This window comes from Pantherophis guttatus, chromosome 1, assembly GCF_059756535.1.
Source record: "Pantherophis guttatus breed Tessera chromosome 1, ASM5975653v1, whole genome shotgun sequence".
In the NCBI taxonomy this organism is placed as follows: domain Eukaryota; kingdom Metazoa; phylum Chordata; class Lepidosauria; order Squamata; family Colubridae; genus Pantherophis; species Pantherophis guttatus.
The window spans coordinates 114,099,382-114,118,253 of NC_142063.1; the positions used below are offsets into that span (position 1 = coordinate 114,099,382).

Consider the following 18,872-nt stretch of genomic DNA (forward strand, 5'->3'; position numbering starts at 1 on the left):
TTATGGCAGAATTGATCCCCCCCCCAAAAAGTGGGGGGAGGCTAACATTCATTTCTCCAGGACTAACTTGCTTACTTTGCTGCAAAATTACCAACACTGAAAAATAAACAAGAGGCAAGTATAATCAGCTTTGTGTCTGTTCTCCACCACCACCACCCTGAGAAGACATCATCATTCTCTCATGCTTGTATCCTTAGAGGCTGTTTCTTTCTTTTTTTAAAATAAAATTTAAAAATGGCTCCCTTGTAAAAGAAAATATTTCAAATGGAAGTCAAAAGCATCCTTCATCTATGACAAATCAAAGAAAGGGTTTCCTCCTTTAAAATTTCTTATTAAATTTACATGCTGCTCATATCACCCTCCAAAGTGACTCTGGGTGGCTTACAATACAATAAATATAAAAATCATTTAAAATTACAGGAGTTAACTACAGGCTAAAAATGTGGGACTGAAGTGTCTTCTCTGTCACTGCACCAACTACCTCTAGCCTAGAGCGTCCCCAAGCCAACTAGCAGAATCAAGTTTTAAGGACTTTCTAGAAGGCCAGAAGGATTGAGAGGAGTGGATCTCATCTCCACTGACAAGATGTTCCAAAGGGCCGGAGTCATAGCAGAAAAGTCTCTTCTATCTAGACCTCACCAGCTGAAATTCCTTGGCTGATGGGAGTGCGCAGTAGGTCCCCTTCTGCTAAAACAGGAGTGGGCAAATATGGCAACTTTATAACTGTGGACGTCAACTCCCATGGCTGGCTCAGGAATTCTGGGAGTTGACGTCCACAAGTTGTAAAGTTGCATAGTTGCCCACCCCATGCTAGAATGAATAGGGAAGCCTATCCCATTGGGGTGAGATGGTTCTTCAGATATCCTGGTTTATTAAAAGAACTCTGGCTACAAGTCTACTATGAGAAATGCTTTTTTTCTCTTCAAAGATACATTTGCAGAATATTTTAACCTATAAGATATGTATGATAAACTCAGATAATGAAAATACCTAAGAATCTCAGCAGAACAGCAGTATGACCTATTTTAAATGTATAATAAATAGAAATAACTTGATCCAACACAGAAAAGAGAAGTGACTGCGCCACTTGAAAATATGGAAGATATGACAAGAACGTTTGATGATGTGGGGCGGGGCAGAAAATCATTTGCACACTTAATAGACACCTGTCTGAAAATAAGTTACCTTAGAAATGGTTGCTGAAATTATTTTAATCAAACTGATCTAATAGGATATTTTCTCCATTTTGTAGTAGAGTTTATTATCAGATCCAGATAAAAACAAAAATTCAGCAGTTTTAGCCATCTTTGATCCTGAAATGCAGTGTACACCGTAATCTTGGAACTGTAGCCATGCAGATTACTGCTAAGGGAAATATACACTGCTAGTAAGAGAGACCAGAATATATTTAGAAGGGGGATGACTGATTTATGAGGAACTGTTGACTTAGAAAAATGCAACTGTTGGATTTTGATTCCAATGGGAAAAGAGCATGAGTGAATGGTACATTCTTATTCCTGTGTCATAGCCACACTATGAATCAGTCTTTGCAGAACTGCATTTTATTCTTTTTAAAAAGTGTATCTACCATTACCATTAATAAGCGCTTTTAGCATTATTGCTACTCTATTACAACCAGAAAGCATCTTTTCTGGAGTGTAAAAGGCTTCCATGTCCATAGATTTCGTGGTTTTCCTTCCCCAGCAGAGTGATGCAGGCCTTTTTAACTACGGTAGCTTTATTAGATCTCAAAGGTGCAAAACTACAAACATGGATCCTAGAAAAGTAAGTGGCTTCACTGCTTGCCATTCCCATTGATGAAACGTTTCTTACGGGCATCTGATTCCAGGAAATTCTTGAGAAGTGGCCGCTCATTAAGGCGTTGCACGTAGCCAGCCAGCAAAGGCAAGGAAGCCAGGCAATTGGATGCCAGGACCAAATGAACATGTAGAATGTCGAGCAGATTATAGTCTGCAAAGCCGATCTGGAGAAGATGGAGAGGAGTGGCACACAGCAACAGGAGAGAACAGTGGAAATAAAAACATCATTAACTGCAAAACATTTTTAGTTTTGTATTTGCGTACATAACAGTAAACACAGATGTTCCACCCCACCCCCTAAATACATATCAAACCTTTCAAGTACTACCTGTACCATATTTGCTAAATATCTATAATGGCCGAGCTGTCATTTTCTTTCACTTCCAGCTGATAGTATTTCTCAAAACTCAAGAAAGCAGTTTTTTTAAAAAATTGAGATTTCCCATATAGTTGGACTTCGGTAGTGTGTTCTGTGCTTTCCTGCAACCTACAGAATTATAGAATACTGAAATGAAATCAACATAAAGGGGTTTGGATCTCTACCTATCAGCAGAACAACCCTGCAAAAACTAAACAGAATGGAACTAAATCTCTCTCTGTTAAAAAATGTGCTGGATTTGGCTGGGGTCAAGGGAGAAAAATATTTCAGGGAAATAAAATCTCCAATTGTGTGGGTGGGGCAATCTGGCAGTCACTCACTCGCAATGTGCTGATGATTTCAAGTGGAGCATATTTATGCATTTAATCTATTTGTATTTGACCCATACCTGAAGGTTGCTTTTTAAGGCAACTCAAAAAAAGGGGCTGCAGGATGGCATTCAATGGACACAATGTGGGCAGCAAAATACAGTATGATCTTTTTTGCTGCCTATATCCCCAATACTGTAAGCTTGAATATAAGGTCTTATATATCCACTCTCAGACTTAAGATGGGTTTTCCTTTGCTGCTTCATCTCCAGGAGCACCTTGGTCTACCAAGGAAGTGTGAGAGGGATGGCCATTCCAGTGCAATGTGATCAAGTGCCATAACCACCTTATTTAACTGGGAAACCTGGGTTTCAATCAGATGATCCACCCTGCCCATGGGAAACTCCCCAGTTGTCCTTTGAAAATCATCTGGGCTCATTAAGTTTCCCCACAGGAAAGAAAATGTGTGTGTGTGGGGGGGGATATACAGTGAAACTCCATAGCAACCAGAGAATGATATGTCCATGATAAGGGGTGGAGTCAATGCCTCTCACTTCATATCATATCTACCCCAACATATCACCCCTTATGCATATCGCCCTCTCAGTAAGTGGGCAAGATCCATGGTAGCCATGAACTCTTGGTCTGCATAGACCACTCAATAAAGGAAGCCATGTCAAAAATTCCCCCAGCACCACAAGTCTAGGAAACACCCCCAAACCCTCCCAGGAATAAGAGCAGCCCTGGCAGGGATGTTGTTGTATAGGCAGGAGGGAATGATTCACCAGCAACAAATCAACCTGCTCAGTGTAGCTCAGTTTTCACTCATGCATACACAAATATGCCCAGAAAACATGAGGAAAAGTAGAAACACATGCAATGATGCATCATGTTGCTTTATGTCACAGAAGAAAACACCAAACTTGGTATGGCCTTTGCTGGTAAAGTAAGCACGTGGTGGTGGGGGGGGGCTTTTTGACCTTATTTTTATAACAATTCTGTGGGACTGCAGGAAAACACAGAACACAGTACAAAACCCCAACTGTCAGAAAAATCTTGATTTTTCTTTTTAAAAGAAGCAGCTTTCTTGAGTTTTAAGAAATACTATCCACTGGAAGTAGAACAATGTATTACTCCATTTATACGGACGAGTTAGTATTCCCTCTTTATCTAAAATCAAGATTAATATGGACAAGGCAAAGCAGAAGCCTGCTGTTAGCACATTAGCAATACTTGATTGCTTTAGCTTTGATTTAATGGCTGGCATGAACCAGACGGTTGTGGCTGCAATATAGTAAACCGCAGTGATTTTATTAACAACGAACACACATTAACAATAATGTATGAATTTCACCCCAGAGTAATTGCCTCCCTCTCCGGAAGACCATTAATGGCCAGCCCAGATGTCTGTCTTCGACAGGAAGCTGTGATGGTTTGATTACCTGTTTGCCTACAATGAAGCCTTTCCCTCCATCGTTCTGAGCCAAGAGCTTCTCAAAAGGGGCCAGCTCAGCTGGCAGGGCCTCAATGTAAGCAGCTTTGCCAGATTCCTGTGAAAGAAAAACAGTTCAGCTCTTTCCTCCCCCAGGTCTGCCTTTCCCTCACGGGAGAAGAATTAGGGTGAAAGGAATGCACAAGACATTTCTACCAATAATGCAAAATGAAGGATTCAATTATCCTGAGCAGCTTGCTTGAGCCCTTGTTATTGGGGGAGAGGGGGGTAATCCAAGCCCCTTGTTTTTTTTTAAAAAAAGAGTTTGATTGTTAGAGATTGCATGATCTCTTTACACCTATGAGCCCATAGTAAACGGAGAAACAGATCTCACATCTGTTTCTCACATGACTTATTAGGTCTTTGTATTCAACCAACAATGATAATTTTATCCCTCTGTCCAAGACCACTGTAGGTAGGAGGCTTTTTTAATCTTCATTTATTTCTTAATAAATCTAGTTTTTACTTCCAATATAATAGCAGCTTACATTCACTAGTCACTGGGCTGAATCCATACTCTTCATAAAATACACATTTTCCCTTTTAATGGACCACTCCACCATTCTTTCAACCACATTTATATTCAAAGATCCTCTGATCAGGGTTTCTGATTAATCCAAATCTCTCTTGCTAATCATTGGTTCTCATGTGCCACTTGCCCTCATCCTGCCTTTTCTAGATGATGCGCTGCCTATTGTTATACCTGATAACCAACCTGTTGCCAAGGCCCAGACTATGCCACAAGGGTGCACTGCCCCCAGGTTCTTCCAAAAGCTCTAACAGGGGAAAACCTGGCTGCAGCTCCAGCTCAGTTTCCGTTCTCAGCAGCAGCATTATCATACTTCATGATAATCCCAGCCATGCCCCTCCCCCCGGCCACACTTCTCCCCTCCCCCTACCCACGGAGGACAATCACAATGCTGATCTGGCCCTCAATAAAATTGAGTTTGACACCCCTGCCCTAAAAAAACTCACTGCAATCAGGCAAAGAACCTGGATGCTAATGATGCCTTTTAATAGGAAACATCCCAGCCACATCTTCTGGCTAGTGGGAACCGAATGAGATTGTGGAGCCAACGTCACTGACACTTTTACTGGAACCCTTTTGGTTAAAGCTTTACCATCGTAGTGGGGTAAAAGGTTCAGCTAAACTAAATTAATCAGGTTTACTGTTACATTTTTTAGATTGAAACCTAAATTAGCTTTTCCCAGTAAAATCTACCTCTTCTTAGATACTGTTAGAAAAACCCATGATTTGATCAGCTGGTTCTCAGAGAAACCAAGACATCATTAAATAAGGGACTGAGCTCTCCATCCAGCAGCTAAAAATAAAACCAAGTTCTCCTATAATCCAACTTACATAGTTCTGATAGATTAAGCGGGCATATTTGTTTCGCAGATCCTCCACACCATCATTCACCATGTCCAGCAGTGCTGCTTCCTTTGCATCTTCACCATAGAGGCCTAAAGGGAGGGAAAGAAAGTGGCCAGGTCTAAAGTTAGAGAGGATCATCATAACAACACTGATAACTAAAACTGAATTTTTCTCCCATCCTCAATATAGCAAGTTTAGACCAAGATTTTTCTAAATCATGGTTTGCTGAATAAGCTACAGAGGGTTGATCTAGAATGGGTAGAATTAAAAACAGACTTAGTCAAAACCAAATTATACATTTGGGTTAGCATTGTATGGGAATGTAGTCAGAGATTTCATGCATCTAACATCTGGAAGACAATCTACAACTGCTAAGCATACATCTGATTGAAGTATTTGGCCCAAGTCAGTTTTTAGTTTATTATCAGTATTTATGCAAATCGTAACTGTTATTCTCTGATTTATGTATTTTTACAGCCACATCTGGTAATTGCCTTTTATTGTATTTTTAAAAATCTCTTATGAGCAATAAAATACCCCTTTTTTGTTTGTTTATTTATGCTTTGAGTTAGTGTTCACTCTTAGTGAGTGCCTAGACAAGTTTCTATAGTTTTCTTGGCAAGATTTAAGAAATGCTTTGCCATTGCCTGCTTCCTTGGGCTGAGAAGGAATGACTGGCCCAAGGACACCCAGCTGGCTTTTATCTAAGGCACACATGAGCTCCCGGTCTCTGGGTTTCTAGCCCAGTGCCTTAATAACTACACCAAATTGGCTCTATCCCTGTTAGCTATTAATTGAATTCCATTATATTTTTTCTTGGTCTTTTAGTTGAGATCAAACATGTAGAAATCCATTGTGATCATCTCAAGAGGCATGTTACATATACATAAGCATATGTGTAGACACAAATGCGCTAGCACCCAAAGGCAACATGCCCACAGATTTGCCCATATATCCCACCGTGATTCCTAGCCAAGTGGCGCAGAATAGCATTTGACTGATGCAATATAAAATTCCCATCCTGGAATCTCGGCAGTTGGCCAAAGGCCTGGAAAAGAAAAGAAATGAGAGAAAAATGGTTAATGATGGAGCATTCCATTGTATTTCCAAGTAAGTAAAGATATTGCTGAATAATGCCTCCTCCAAGACCCAGTTAGTATTGCAAATAGCGAAGATAATGAAATTTGTAAACTAACTGGAGAGCCAGAGGCTGTGCATCCTAAGACAGAAATCCGGTTAATGAAATTATAACATTGGGAACTGGAATGAATGCTCGTTTTGCAGAAGGATTTCTCTTCTAAACCCATAAAATGTATCTCAAAGGCAGATTTACTCACACACAATTTCTTCAGATCTCCCTTCTTCCAAATCTCCCCATTCACCACATCCTCAGTCCACTCCTGTCCCTGATCAGCCAGCAGCATGCGTATGGCTTCTCCACGGCCTGAGGCAAAAAATTTCAAACGTGAATAAACCTAGTGGCAATATTTATCGAGCACACTGAACCATAATTTTTAAGTATGGGTCACTGACTATAATTATTTGGATTCACAAGATGCTAAGTTACCCACTCAACCCCACATTTTGGTTTTGCATGTTCTATGATGAGAAGCAGTATTTTCAAGAAAACCTAATTGCCACTGCAATAGAGCAGAAGAAAAGATGACATTTGCCAAAGAAATGGTAGGGAAGAAGTCTAAAATTAACAAAACTGATGCAGATAATAATGAGAGAGATTTGTCTCTCATGAGGCAGTTGCGTGCTTGAGTCAAATATTGGAATGGAAGTTGTTTGTGAAATATATTATAGAAGCTTCCTATGACCTCTTGAATTCAACCTCAGTTGATTCAGGGGAAGGGCATACAGCAATGTTTTACACTGACAACAAGCTAGCAGTAAACAACAGCCCAATCAAGGAACCACCAAGGCCACTCCTACCAACAGGGCAATCCACTAGTATATAGAATGAGAGTAAACCCCACCCTACTAGCAATGATGATGTTACATAGTTTGGTAATGAAATGTCTGCAAGAAAACAACCAAATTTAGAGAGTACCAAGGACCCCACAGTTCAATTCTGAATAATTTCTTTTTATTATTATTACAATCCACTTTTACATTATTTTATTTTAAATCACATTGTTTAAATCTTCTTTTTTCTTTTTCCAGTCGTGTTTATCTTACTTCTTCATTTCCTCGCCTGCAAACATATATTCCATTTTCAAAGTTTTCAGTTTTGTCCATAAATCATATTAAATCTTTTTCTTATTTTTATTCTGGATATAATGTATCAAGTCTCCCTCTCGAGCCTGCGCTTAATCCTTCTTTTGTTCCTGCACCAATTTTTTAGTTATTGTTGTTTCAACTATAAGAGTTCCATTATAGTTTCCTTTTCTTTTCACCAAAATCCAGCTGCCTGCAGACAGGAAAAAAACTTCTCCGCAAAGTCCCACGGCTTTTATCTGTAGGGCTCAGAATGTTCCATAACAAACAAACAAAAAAATTACAAAGTTCCTTTTTAAACCAGATGGTGTCTCTCTACAATCCACATTTTCCATTAGTCATGCAAGTATCCATTTTGTGCAATTCTTCTTTTAATTTTAAAAGTATCAAATCTTCTTTTTTTTAGAATCCAATTCGAATTTTAAAATATCCAGTTTTTTTACCATATCTCAATAATTAATTCCCTTAGTTCTGTTCAAAAATTAGTTGTTTCTCGGGTCTTTCTCTTTAAGGTTGCAGTTTAAAACTTTCCAAAGTCCCTTTGTTGCACAGCCGCTATTTTAGGCTAGGGGTCTTCTAAATAATAATATTGCTCCACACGTTGTTGCAAGCCTGGGTTTGTTGTCACTCACCCAGCTTCAAAGAGCTCCGTTTCACTCTGCTTTCCTCCAGCACTTTTCTTAGCCTGGTTGTCCCAGCTTTGTGGCAGCCGCCATGGCTGCCTCTCCCCGCTGCCAACTCACAGAGGGTTCCCTCTGACCTCCAAGGAACTTGCCTGTTCTTCTTGGTTGTCCAAGGTACCCCTCCTTTTCCCCCGTCCCTGCAGGATGGTTCCGGTCCGAAGACCCATCGGCGGCGGTTCGACAGCTGGGGTTTTCACGGGACTCATCAGAGCCTGCTATTTCCCCGACTGTCTCGCTGCGACGCCAAACCATAAATTGTCAGGAACGGATAATTTCTTCTATTGCTAATGTTTTATGTTTTAGGTAAAATGTTGTGTTTTACACTTTTCCCACGGAGTATTTCACGTAGTGCATTATCCATTGGCCAGGCTGCTTCTTCATCCATGGAATTCCAGGTATTTCTTTAAAATAATAGTGTTCCAACAGAAAAATGAGAGGAACAGATTGATATGTAAAATATAATTGAGTGAAGTGTTCTCAAAGAAAATGTTGCTATTGGGATTTGAATAAATACATTTTTTTATGTACTGTCATAAAATGAGGCATTCATTCTAAGTCCAAGACTCCCTCCTGCTGGAGAAATGTTCAGAGTCAAGACATGACTACTCTCCAAGAGGAGAAGCAGCTGTAGATGGCTTACAGCTCACTCTTTTTACACTTGCCCAATGGAGCTTAATACCAGCTAAGTAAGCAAACAACAAAAGTTAAGGGATTGCTCACACATTAACTACAAGGCTTTTACCTCTGATGGCAGCCAACTCTCAGACTAAAATATCTTTCTATCTTCTATCTTAACTATCTTCCAAATCATAGTTAAGGTGACCTCAGCAAAAGTGTCCCATTTGGTTAATACTTAGATGGGAGTCCTCTGAGGAAAACCAGGGTTGGTATGGCAAAAACCATCCCAGAAGTGGCAGTAGCAAAGCACTTATCTATAGCTTTCCTAAATAAATAAATAAATAAATAAATAAATAAATAAATAAATAAATAAATAAATGCCCATGAAGTCACAGGAGCCAAGTTACTCGTGGTGGTAGATAGATAGGAAACCCTATCTACTGTGCAGTAAATAAATCTGAGAAAATCACTTAAACAATAAATTTGGTGGTGCTGTACGCTCAAAACAATCTTGAGACAGAAAAACTTTCAGATGATGGTGAATTATTCCTGATTCTTAGCCCAACACCTAGCTCAATAATTACTGAATAACAGTAGCAATTTCCCTCAGGCTTACTCTTCCATCTTCTCCCTAATCGCTTTGCTAACACTCAACATAAATTATATCCCATGGGCCTCTAGGGTGATTAGAATACTTACCTGTTTTTGCTGTCATTAATTTATTGTGTTTTTTTAAAGCTAATTTTTGTTGATATATTTTGTATTGGTTTGCTCATCTACATTACAGAGTTGGTTAGACTGAGCAGGTGTACAAAAGCTGTTAATAAAAGCAAACAAGGAAGCAATGGGGTATTTCATTTTAACAAATCAATGGGTTACATTTGAATGAATATCAAACTAGTATTCTGTGATATTATTTTCATGTGTATTTGAGTACCCCAGAGAATGTGTAATAAAAGTTGGGTTTAATCTCCCTATGTTGGAAACATAATATTTTGGACATTAACTTTTGAGCCTGTTTGAATGTGAGTAGAAAAAGTGTTTAAATATGTAAACTACTAAACAATTACAACTGGTTTAGAAACCTGCATGGAAGACATGTATTCACTTTCTGAATAGGAATAGGACTTTTATCAGCCTTTTACAAAATCTAAACAGTATTTCTCCAAGTGGTTAAGATGTAATTTGTAATTTGAGGTTTTTGTCTGTATGCATTTAATTCAAAAATATTTTTCTTTGAGGGTTCCTTGGTGCTCTCTGAGGTTGCTTGTTTTCTTGCAAATGTTTCATTGCCCAAACTAGGTAACATCATCCATGCCATCAGCAGCAGGTAATAATGAAACATCTGCAAGAAAACAAGCAACCTCAGAGAGCACCAAGGACCCTTCAATTTAACCCTGAGCAAAATATATTTTCTTTCTATTAATTTTTTGAGTTTTTAATTTTTTTCCTATCTGATTGTATATTTTTTCCTGTTTTTATAATAGAAGCATTTTAAAATAAATATTGGAAACTCCAATGATGATGAATCCATACAATCTGCCTTTCTGCCCCTCAGCTGGTACCCAGAGAACATTCCTCCTATATGAATATGGAATGTTAATGCAATAGACTACGTAGCAAATCCTATTTAGCTCAGCAAGGACACTTCTCAATAAAGAAATGCTTTGAAAAATTTAAAAAAAAACATTTCTGCATTTTTTTTCCTATTTATATTCAGTTTGATGAAAAAGAAACTTTTTTTCTATGGAAAAAATGGTAAAAAATTTATGGGTGGGTGCTAATTTTTTTTCATTCTCCAGAATACTACAGAAATCTAAGGCCAATCTAGATCAAACAAGAATTCTTGACAGACTGTAAATAAAAATGGATGAGGAAATAGAGAGAAAAGTTCTAGTGCTGTTCAGAATGTATGCTTTAGAGTAGACACAGAGTTTCATCCCCCCCCCTTAATGAAGCTAAAAACTCCTTTTCCTAAACTGTTCTTTGTTCTGAAATACATTACTGTTAATATTCAGGGTAGTATATGAAAGATACAGTGTTTCAAAAACTGCTATGAATATTAGCAGGATTAAATAACTAAATGTTACTGTTATATTTCAATGATAATGAGTAAATACATGTGCTTTTTTCCAACTACAAAAGGAACTCTGATATACTCCCTCCTCATATACTTTTATTTGCAGCAAATAATTTTGACATTTTTTGTCCTGTGTATTTATGGGGACTTCTCACGCGGCCATTAAAGCTCAGTCTAGTGGTGAAGGCATCAGACTAGAAAGCCAGAGACTGTGAGTTCTAGTCTCACCTTAGTTTAGAAAGCTGGTTGGGTGATTTCAGGCCAGTCACTCACTCTCTTAAACCCAACCACCCCTCATAGGGTTGTTGTTGTTGTTGGATAAAATAGGAGGAGAAAGGAGCATTAGTTATCTTTGCTGCCTTGAGTTACTTATACAAATAATAAAGGTGGGACGAATAAACCTCTCCCAGGGGACTCTGCCAGGTTAAGAACCATGGGCAGCTCAGAAGGCTCCAAAATAAGACTCCAGGCTGGTCAACTGGGATAACAGATTAACAGAGTTGGAAGGGACCTTATAGGTCATCTAGTCCAACCCCCCCCCCTCAAGCAGGAGACCCTACACCATTTCTGACAAATGGCAGTCCAATTTCTTCTTGAAAGCCTCCAGTGATGAAGCTCCCACAACTTCCGAAGGCAAGCTGTTCCATTGGTTGATTGTTCTCACTGTCAGAAAGTTCCTCCTCATTTCTAGGTTGAATCTCTCCTTGGTCAGTTTCCATCCATTATTCCTTGTCTGGCCTTCAGGTGCTTTGAAAAACAGCTTGACCCCCCTCCTCTCTGTGGTAGCCCCTCAAGTATTGGAAGATGGCTATCATGTCTCCCCTGGTCCTTCTCTTCACTAGACTAGCCATGCCCAGTTCATGTAACAGTTCTTCATATGTTTTAGCCTCCAATCCCCTAATCATCCTGGTTGCTCTCCTCTACACTTTTTCTAGAGTCTCAGTATCTTTTTTATAGTGTGATGACCAGAACTGGATGCAGTATTCTAGGCGTGGTCTTACTAGGGCTTTATAGAGTGATATTAGTACCTCACTTGATCTTGATTGTATCCAGTGGTGGGATTCAGCCAATTCACACCACTTCGGGAGAACCAGTTATTAAGTTTCTGAGCAGTTTGATCAACTGGTTGTTGGAAGAAAGGGCAGTAGGGCAGAGAATCGGTTGTTACATTATTTGAATCCCACCACTGATTGTATCCCTCTGTTAAATGCAACAAAGGGATGCAACAAAGCCAGCCAGAATTCTCCACTTCCTGGCAACAACACAGTGTGAACTCCAACAGATGATCAAAGTGATCGGAAACAATAAAAAGCCCTTGAAAGCCCTTGTAAAAAACGGCAGTCTGTTTTGCGGGAGGAAACCTTCTTGAAAACTGGAAGACAAGTTTAGCTGCAGGAATAGAGCAACTTCTTCCTACTGGCGAAGATTTCCCCGCACTCCTTCCTGCAACGTTATTTTAAAAAGCTTTCCCCACCGCCCGAGATGCGTTTCTCAGTACTCACCTCGCACAGGAAAATAGGTGAGGGTGTACTCGCCAGGCACTAGGAGGAAAAGAAAAGAAAAAAAACACGGGAAGGAAGGAGGACAGTTACCGCAGCCCCCGCTAGAGATAATAAAACCGCGACGGGAGGCGTTTAATTCTGGCAGGAGACGGGAGCCCCCATTGCATCTCGCGTGCCCATCACCCCAGAAAGGGAAGGAGAAGCAGGCCAGCGGAACAGAAACGCGGGCATACTCACTGTCGGAAAAGCTGCGGGACAAGGCACACAACCAAAGCAGAGAGCGATTGATCGAACAGCTTCTCTAGCTCAGCATCTGCACAAAGCAAAGCTCGGCAAAAGTTGCTGAGTCACGCTCCGCTAGCTGGCCTCTGGACCAGCCCTTCTTAAAGGGGCAGGAAGGGGGGAAAGGGCTCAGACTTGGTCGTATCTTCGAGGCTAAGTTGGCCTCAAGTTTAGCGGGAATCAAAGGCAATCTTTTGGGCCGTCTCGAATACTGGAATGTTGTGTGCCTGAGAAAACGACGATCCCTAAAGAAACGGGGAGTCGATTGTCGTTTGGAACATAGCAGCTGGCACTGCAAGTGGGGTCGTTTATCGGCTCGACTTTTGCTTTTTTTTTTTTTTTAAGAGTCGACGTTGGTTCACACAAAGTCGAAAAGGAGGGTGTCCCTTCCCCTTTCCCAAAAACTGCAATTGATGGCGAGAGGAGCAACAGTTGGAGGAAACAGAGTATAAACCACAATCTCATAACAACCTACTAAGCTCCATTATAACTGATGTGTGAACCCGAATGGTTCTCCCAATGACAAAGTGTTACCGGTAGTTTGTGCAGCAATTGATAGAAAAAGCAATGGGAAACTACTGGGGTGTTACCTTGTGCAAAATAAGAGACAGAAGAGACTAGAGGATAAAACTCTTAAATGAAAATCACTCACAACTGAGATTAAGAATGCAAAGGATGAGCCTTAAACTGGCTGTTCCCTCAGGCCTTATGCCCTGATGTTGCATAACGCCATCTGATTGTGTGATATAGGTTACTGGCCCCGGGTTTGGTATGTTGCTTCTGCAGTTTGCTTTTTATTCCTTTGTCAGCTGCCCAGAGTCACTTGACGAGTATGTGATCTTAAAAATCAAAGCTTTTTTTCTTTTTAAATGAAGAAATAAAATGAATGTTCATAGATGGTGACTTTTAAATACAATTGTCAATTGAGATCTTAATGTTACAGTGTGTTGAAACATATTTAACTGCTTGGGAATTACATCACATGTACAGAAAATTTGCATGCATCATTCCAGCTCTGAGACAAACCAGTGATTCAATTAGATGCTTATTCTATGGCTGAAGGGTATGCTTATAGACTTTTTACTTTGTGCTTCTTGGTCATTGATCTATTTGTAGTTTTTTATTTATGTCAGAATATTCATTATGGTCTGCAGTTACAGTAAATCATCCATGAAGTCTCACCTCAACCTAAAGACAAGGAATACATACTTTTGAAATTAATGGCAACCTTTGTTTTAAGTATGATTCAGTGTTAACCATGCTTAAGGGCACTTACCCAGAAAAAAGTAAACTAGTATCCTTTTAATTTTTTAAAGTATTTTTTATTTTATATTAAGGTAAAGGTTCCCCTGCACATGCATTCTAGTCGTTTCCGGTTCAAGGAATGATGTTCATCTCCGTTTCTAAACCGAGGAGCCAGCGCTGTCCGAAGACGTCTCCGTGGTCATGTGGCCAGCATGACTAAATGCCGAAGGTGCATGGAGTGCTGTTACGGTCCCACCAAAGTGTTCCCTATTTTCCTACTTGCATTTTCTTTTACGTGCTTTCGAACTGCTAGTTTGGCAGAAGCTGGGACAAGTAACAGGAGCTCATTCCATTACTTGGCACTAGGGATTCAAACCGCTGAATTGCTGACCTTCTGATCGACAAGCTCAGCATCTTAGCCACTGAGCCACCAGCAGCTAAAAGTCTGGGGTAGTCCACTTCGATTCTAGGGATAGGGAGATGCATAGAAAGGCAAAGTAAATCTCACCCCATCCCCTTTCTTTCCAAAAGAAATTTCTATAGCTTTGCAGGGGCTGCAAAACCACAGCACAGCAGAGCAAATTCTGCAGCAAAGATAGCTCTTCGTTATTGCTGCAGCCTGTGCTGATTTTTGGGGGGATTAATTGCTACTTTACCATAAACTGACCACTATTCTGGGTTGAGACAACATACCAAGTAATTCTCAGCTGTTTTTCCAACAAAAAAAAAGTGCTTAATGGCATTTCATCTATTCACAAGGTTATCATTTTTGCAGATTTAGATCACACAGTAAACCCAATCTCTGAATAGTTTAGAGCAGAGTTCCCCAACCCTTTTGGCTTTGCAGACCGGCAGAGTGGAGGTGGGGGGAGAGAGGAGATAGTTCTGTGCAAGCGCACACACATCCATTTACACGAGCAGCATGCATGCCGCTCACGCAAATGGCACACACATACATATGCTCATCCACTGATAGCACAAGTGGATGAGTTACAACACCCAGACAGTGAAATCAGGGGTGAAATGCTCCCGGTTTGGACCGGATCGCCTGATCCAGTAGCGATGGCGGCGGGTGGTTCGGAGAACCGGTAGCAAAAATCCCTGCCCCCCCCCACCACCACCATGCCCAGCTGAGCCGCATGATCATCAGGGGCTTTTTTTTTTTTACTTTTAAAAGCATTTTAAAGCCTCTGATGATCGTGCGGCTCAGCTGGGATCGTCAGAGGCTTTTCAAAGCATTTTTTTCTGCAACCTCTTCAGCCGAAGAGGTGGTAAAAAAAATGCTTTGAAAAGCTTCTCTGACGATCCCAGCTGAGTTGCCTGATCATCAGAGAGGCTTTTCAAAGCATTTTTTTGCAACTTCTTCAGCTGAAGATATTGTAGAATTACATTACCCCCACCCACCCAAACCTCTACCAAGCCATGCCCACAGAACCGGTATTAACAAATTTTACATTTCACCCCTGAGTGAAATCCATTTCCCCAAGTTTTGAAAGATGACTACGCTTGAGTTTTCCTGTTTTACCTACCATTCCAAAGACCAGGTTTCAAAACTCTGCCCCTCCACTAAACGAGAGCAGTGCCCCATGCCATTATATTATGGCTCTTTGGGAGAAAATAAAATAAAATAATGTTACTGTGGAATACCCAAGAACTGTAGGAAATGGGTTATACCAGTCTGTTGTGGCCAAGAAATGCCAAGTTAATCCTACCCCCTACAAGTTACCCAACTATGCTGTCAACAGAATCGTTAGCAAAGCAGACGCAAGTTTACATACTTTGAAACTGTTCTTTTGAAAACTCCAAGGAATTCTGCAACAGGAAGGACCCAAGTAAAAAACTGTACGCTGAGATGAGTAGGAATAAAGAGAGAGGTAAAATTATCCTTTAACCTCTGATTAAAGTTGAAATTTGAAAAAAAGGATTTTCCATGTAACAGATTTGCACAAAAACAACATCTGTTCCAAGGTGCATCTATTTCCTACAGGAATGAGAAAAAGTTAAAAACTGACCCCCCTTACCGGTAGTTTCTTTGTCAGTGTTTAAGTTTCTGGAGAGTATTATCTCTCTAAAATCTCTGGCAAATATGTTTTCTACATCTTTATTCATTTATCTAAAATGCTGGCTTCATTTTAGTGCTGTGAGTTCAGTAGCATTGTATTTTTCTTCCTCTGCTACTGAATTTTTTAATTAAAAGATGTCTCTATGCTTTCTCTTTACATTTTTTTGAAAATAAGATTTGATTCTATTTATCTGTGGAGATATTACTCCACAAAGGAGGTGAGCAAAGAAGACCTGATTTCTCTAGTTACCTCAGTGTTTTAGAGCTAGGACAGGGCTATAGGATTTATTTCATTTTTATTACTTTTTCCTTGGTAGTAACATTCCCAGACTGCAGGAACCCTTTTACATACCTTGAGAGTTGCTGGAAGGGGGGAAGATGCAAGTATAGGTAATCCTCTACTTATGACCAGAATTGAAATCAGAATTTCTGTTGCTAAGTAAAGTAGCTCTAAATGAGTCATAGCCAATTTTATTACCTTTTTTCCACAGTGATTACGTGAATCACATGATCATTAAATGAATCTGGCTTCCCTCATTGACCTTGCTTGTTAGAAGCCCACTTGGGAAGGTGGCAAATGGCGATCACATGTCCCTGGGACACCACAACCATCACAAATACGTGCCTGTTGCCAAGCGCCCAATTTTTGATCACATGACCACATGGATTCTGTGATAATTACAAGCAGGATGACTCATCGTAAGTTACTTTTTTCATTGAAGTTGTAATTCTGAACAGTCCCTAAATGAATTATTGTTAACTGGAAGGCAACTCCCTTGAAGGCAGATGGTGGCATAGAAACTGCATAGAAAGGGAGGAAGCCGAAGGTGCGTAGTCTCCAAGTACTTCGGGGACACAGGGCTTGAGATTGCTCAGGTGTTTCACTTTATAGTTTCAGCCATGCTGGTACACCTACAAATGCAGATGGAACATGTATTTGAGATGGGATGGTTGCCTCATGTCCATGCCACCGGAGTCCCAGCAAGACTGGCCTACAGTATTTGCCAGCTGTCTGAAGAGGAACCAAATATGGAAAGAAAGACCAATCATAGTTCAAAACCTCTGATGGACATTTTGCTCTTCTGTAATGAAAGACAACAGGCAAGCAAGGCGAGAATCTTCTAGTTACCACAATTGACAGATATCATCAGGCCAGATCTAAGACACACAGCCAAGTGTTGAGGTGACAACCTTACTTGAGCTAACTGCTTTCCATCTCTTTCTCCCTGACCTTCCTTGCAGAATTGTTGTGAAGATAAAGGCCAGAGGGGAAGAAAAAGGGGGAGCGTAAATCAGATCTAGCAGAGGTGAAATGCTCCCGGTTCGGACCGGATCTCTTGATCTGGTAACGATGGCGGTGGGTGGTTCGGAGAACCAGTAGCAGAAATCCCTGGGCCCCCCTTTTACTTTTAAAAGTATTTTTTCTACAAATGCTTTTAAAAATAAAAATAAAAAAGCCTCTGATGATCGCGCGGCTCAGCTGGGATCGTCAGAGCCGAAGAGGTTGTAGAAAAAATGCTTTTAAAAGTAAAAAAAAAAGTTGGCCATGCCCACCCAGTCACATTACCCCCCACCAAGCCACACCCACAGAAGCAGTAGTAACAAATTTTACATTTCACCACTGAGATCTAGGTTACAAAAATTCAGACAACCTCTAGACGGCAATGAGATTGACGTTTTCTCTATTCTTCTGCTGCCATGATACTGATTTTCGCAGTCCAGATCACCTAGCCATAAATAACTGCATAAATATATATCTATGGATACACTCGTCAAGCATATAAAGATGGGTAAAATGCTTGACAAGTAGATATTGAGTACATGATGCTCTTTAACAAGAAGATGTAGTGATGGAAAACTTTCCTCTGGTACCTAATGCAGTTAAAAGTACACAAATCCTGTCCCTGTAAATATGATAAGAGTCCAGGTAAGAAAATAGGCTCTGTAGGAATAGGTGAAATCTTCAGTGTCTAAGCAACTGAGACTTGTTCTTTAGTTCTTTCTTTCTGCTCTTGATTTCTCTTAGATGAGCCACAGAACATTAAGACCTCATCCAGGACTCTTGGCATTGTCTGAAAGAGCTAGATGAGGTCTGGTTACTCCTGAACTGGAATGTTGCCAACTTTCCACTAAATAAATCATGAATAGTCTGCTCAACAGTCCCCGTGGAGCATTGCCATTCACTCCCTTCTGCCATTCAAAGAGCCAGGAAGGTAGCCAATGCCACAGGTGGGGTCCAGCTTTGCTGAAATACAATCAGCTTTCTAAGCTGAGAAAGGGGATCATGGCGCATGTGTGAGTGAATCATAATGGAGAGTAAGACTTAAGGAAGCAAATGCAGGTATGAGGGTGGAAACAGAGAGAGCAAAATAGAGAGGAAAAAAACTGTAAATATCTAAGTATTATGCTGGTCTGTGACCATAATAAAGATTTGCTTTGCTTTGCTTTGCTTCCTGAACAGCTATATCAAGTAGCAAGCAGGGGTCCAGAGAGGGCAAAATAGTTTTATCAAAGACTTTCTTTAAAAAAAAAATAGACTCTACTAGCAGGTGATTTTATTTTATTTCCAATCTATTGTTTCAGTCTCTCTTCTTTACTGCATTACTTTCAAAATAAGTAGGTAATATGTAAATGCCCAGGGACTCCATAGTGTTGCTCAAACAGTATCCTGCAGGCATTGAGACCTCTTGGGTTTCCTACTTCAGGGAGTTGTTTTACCTTGTTTGCATTGCATCATTAGTGAAAAGCCAATCTGGACCGGGTCATATGTCTGACCTGATAAGCTCAGATTTCCTCTACATCC

General features: G+C 40.3%; 1 protein-coding gene across 1 annotated transcript; it reads right to left on the reverse strand.

The window, feature by feature from the left end:
- Positions 1 to 1,546: 1,546 nt before the first annotated feature.
- On the reverse strand, positions 1,547 to 13,082 carry GSTP1 (glutathione S-transferase pi 1). The gene is made up of 7 exons (XM_034420263.3): positions 12,718 to 13,082; positions 12,481 to 12,519; positions 6,712 to 6,818; positions 6,335 to 6,422; positions 5,360 to 5,463; positions 3,950 to 4,057; positions 1,547 to 1,984 (listed from the first exon to the last, which is right to left on the reverse strand). Coding segments are annotated over exons 1-7 (636 nt in total). The 5' UTR covers positions 12,719 to 13,082; the 3' UTR covers positions 1,547 to 1,795.
- Positions 13,083 to 18,872: the final 5,790 nt, after the last annotated feature.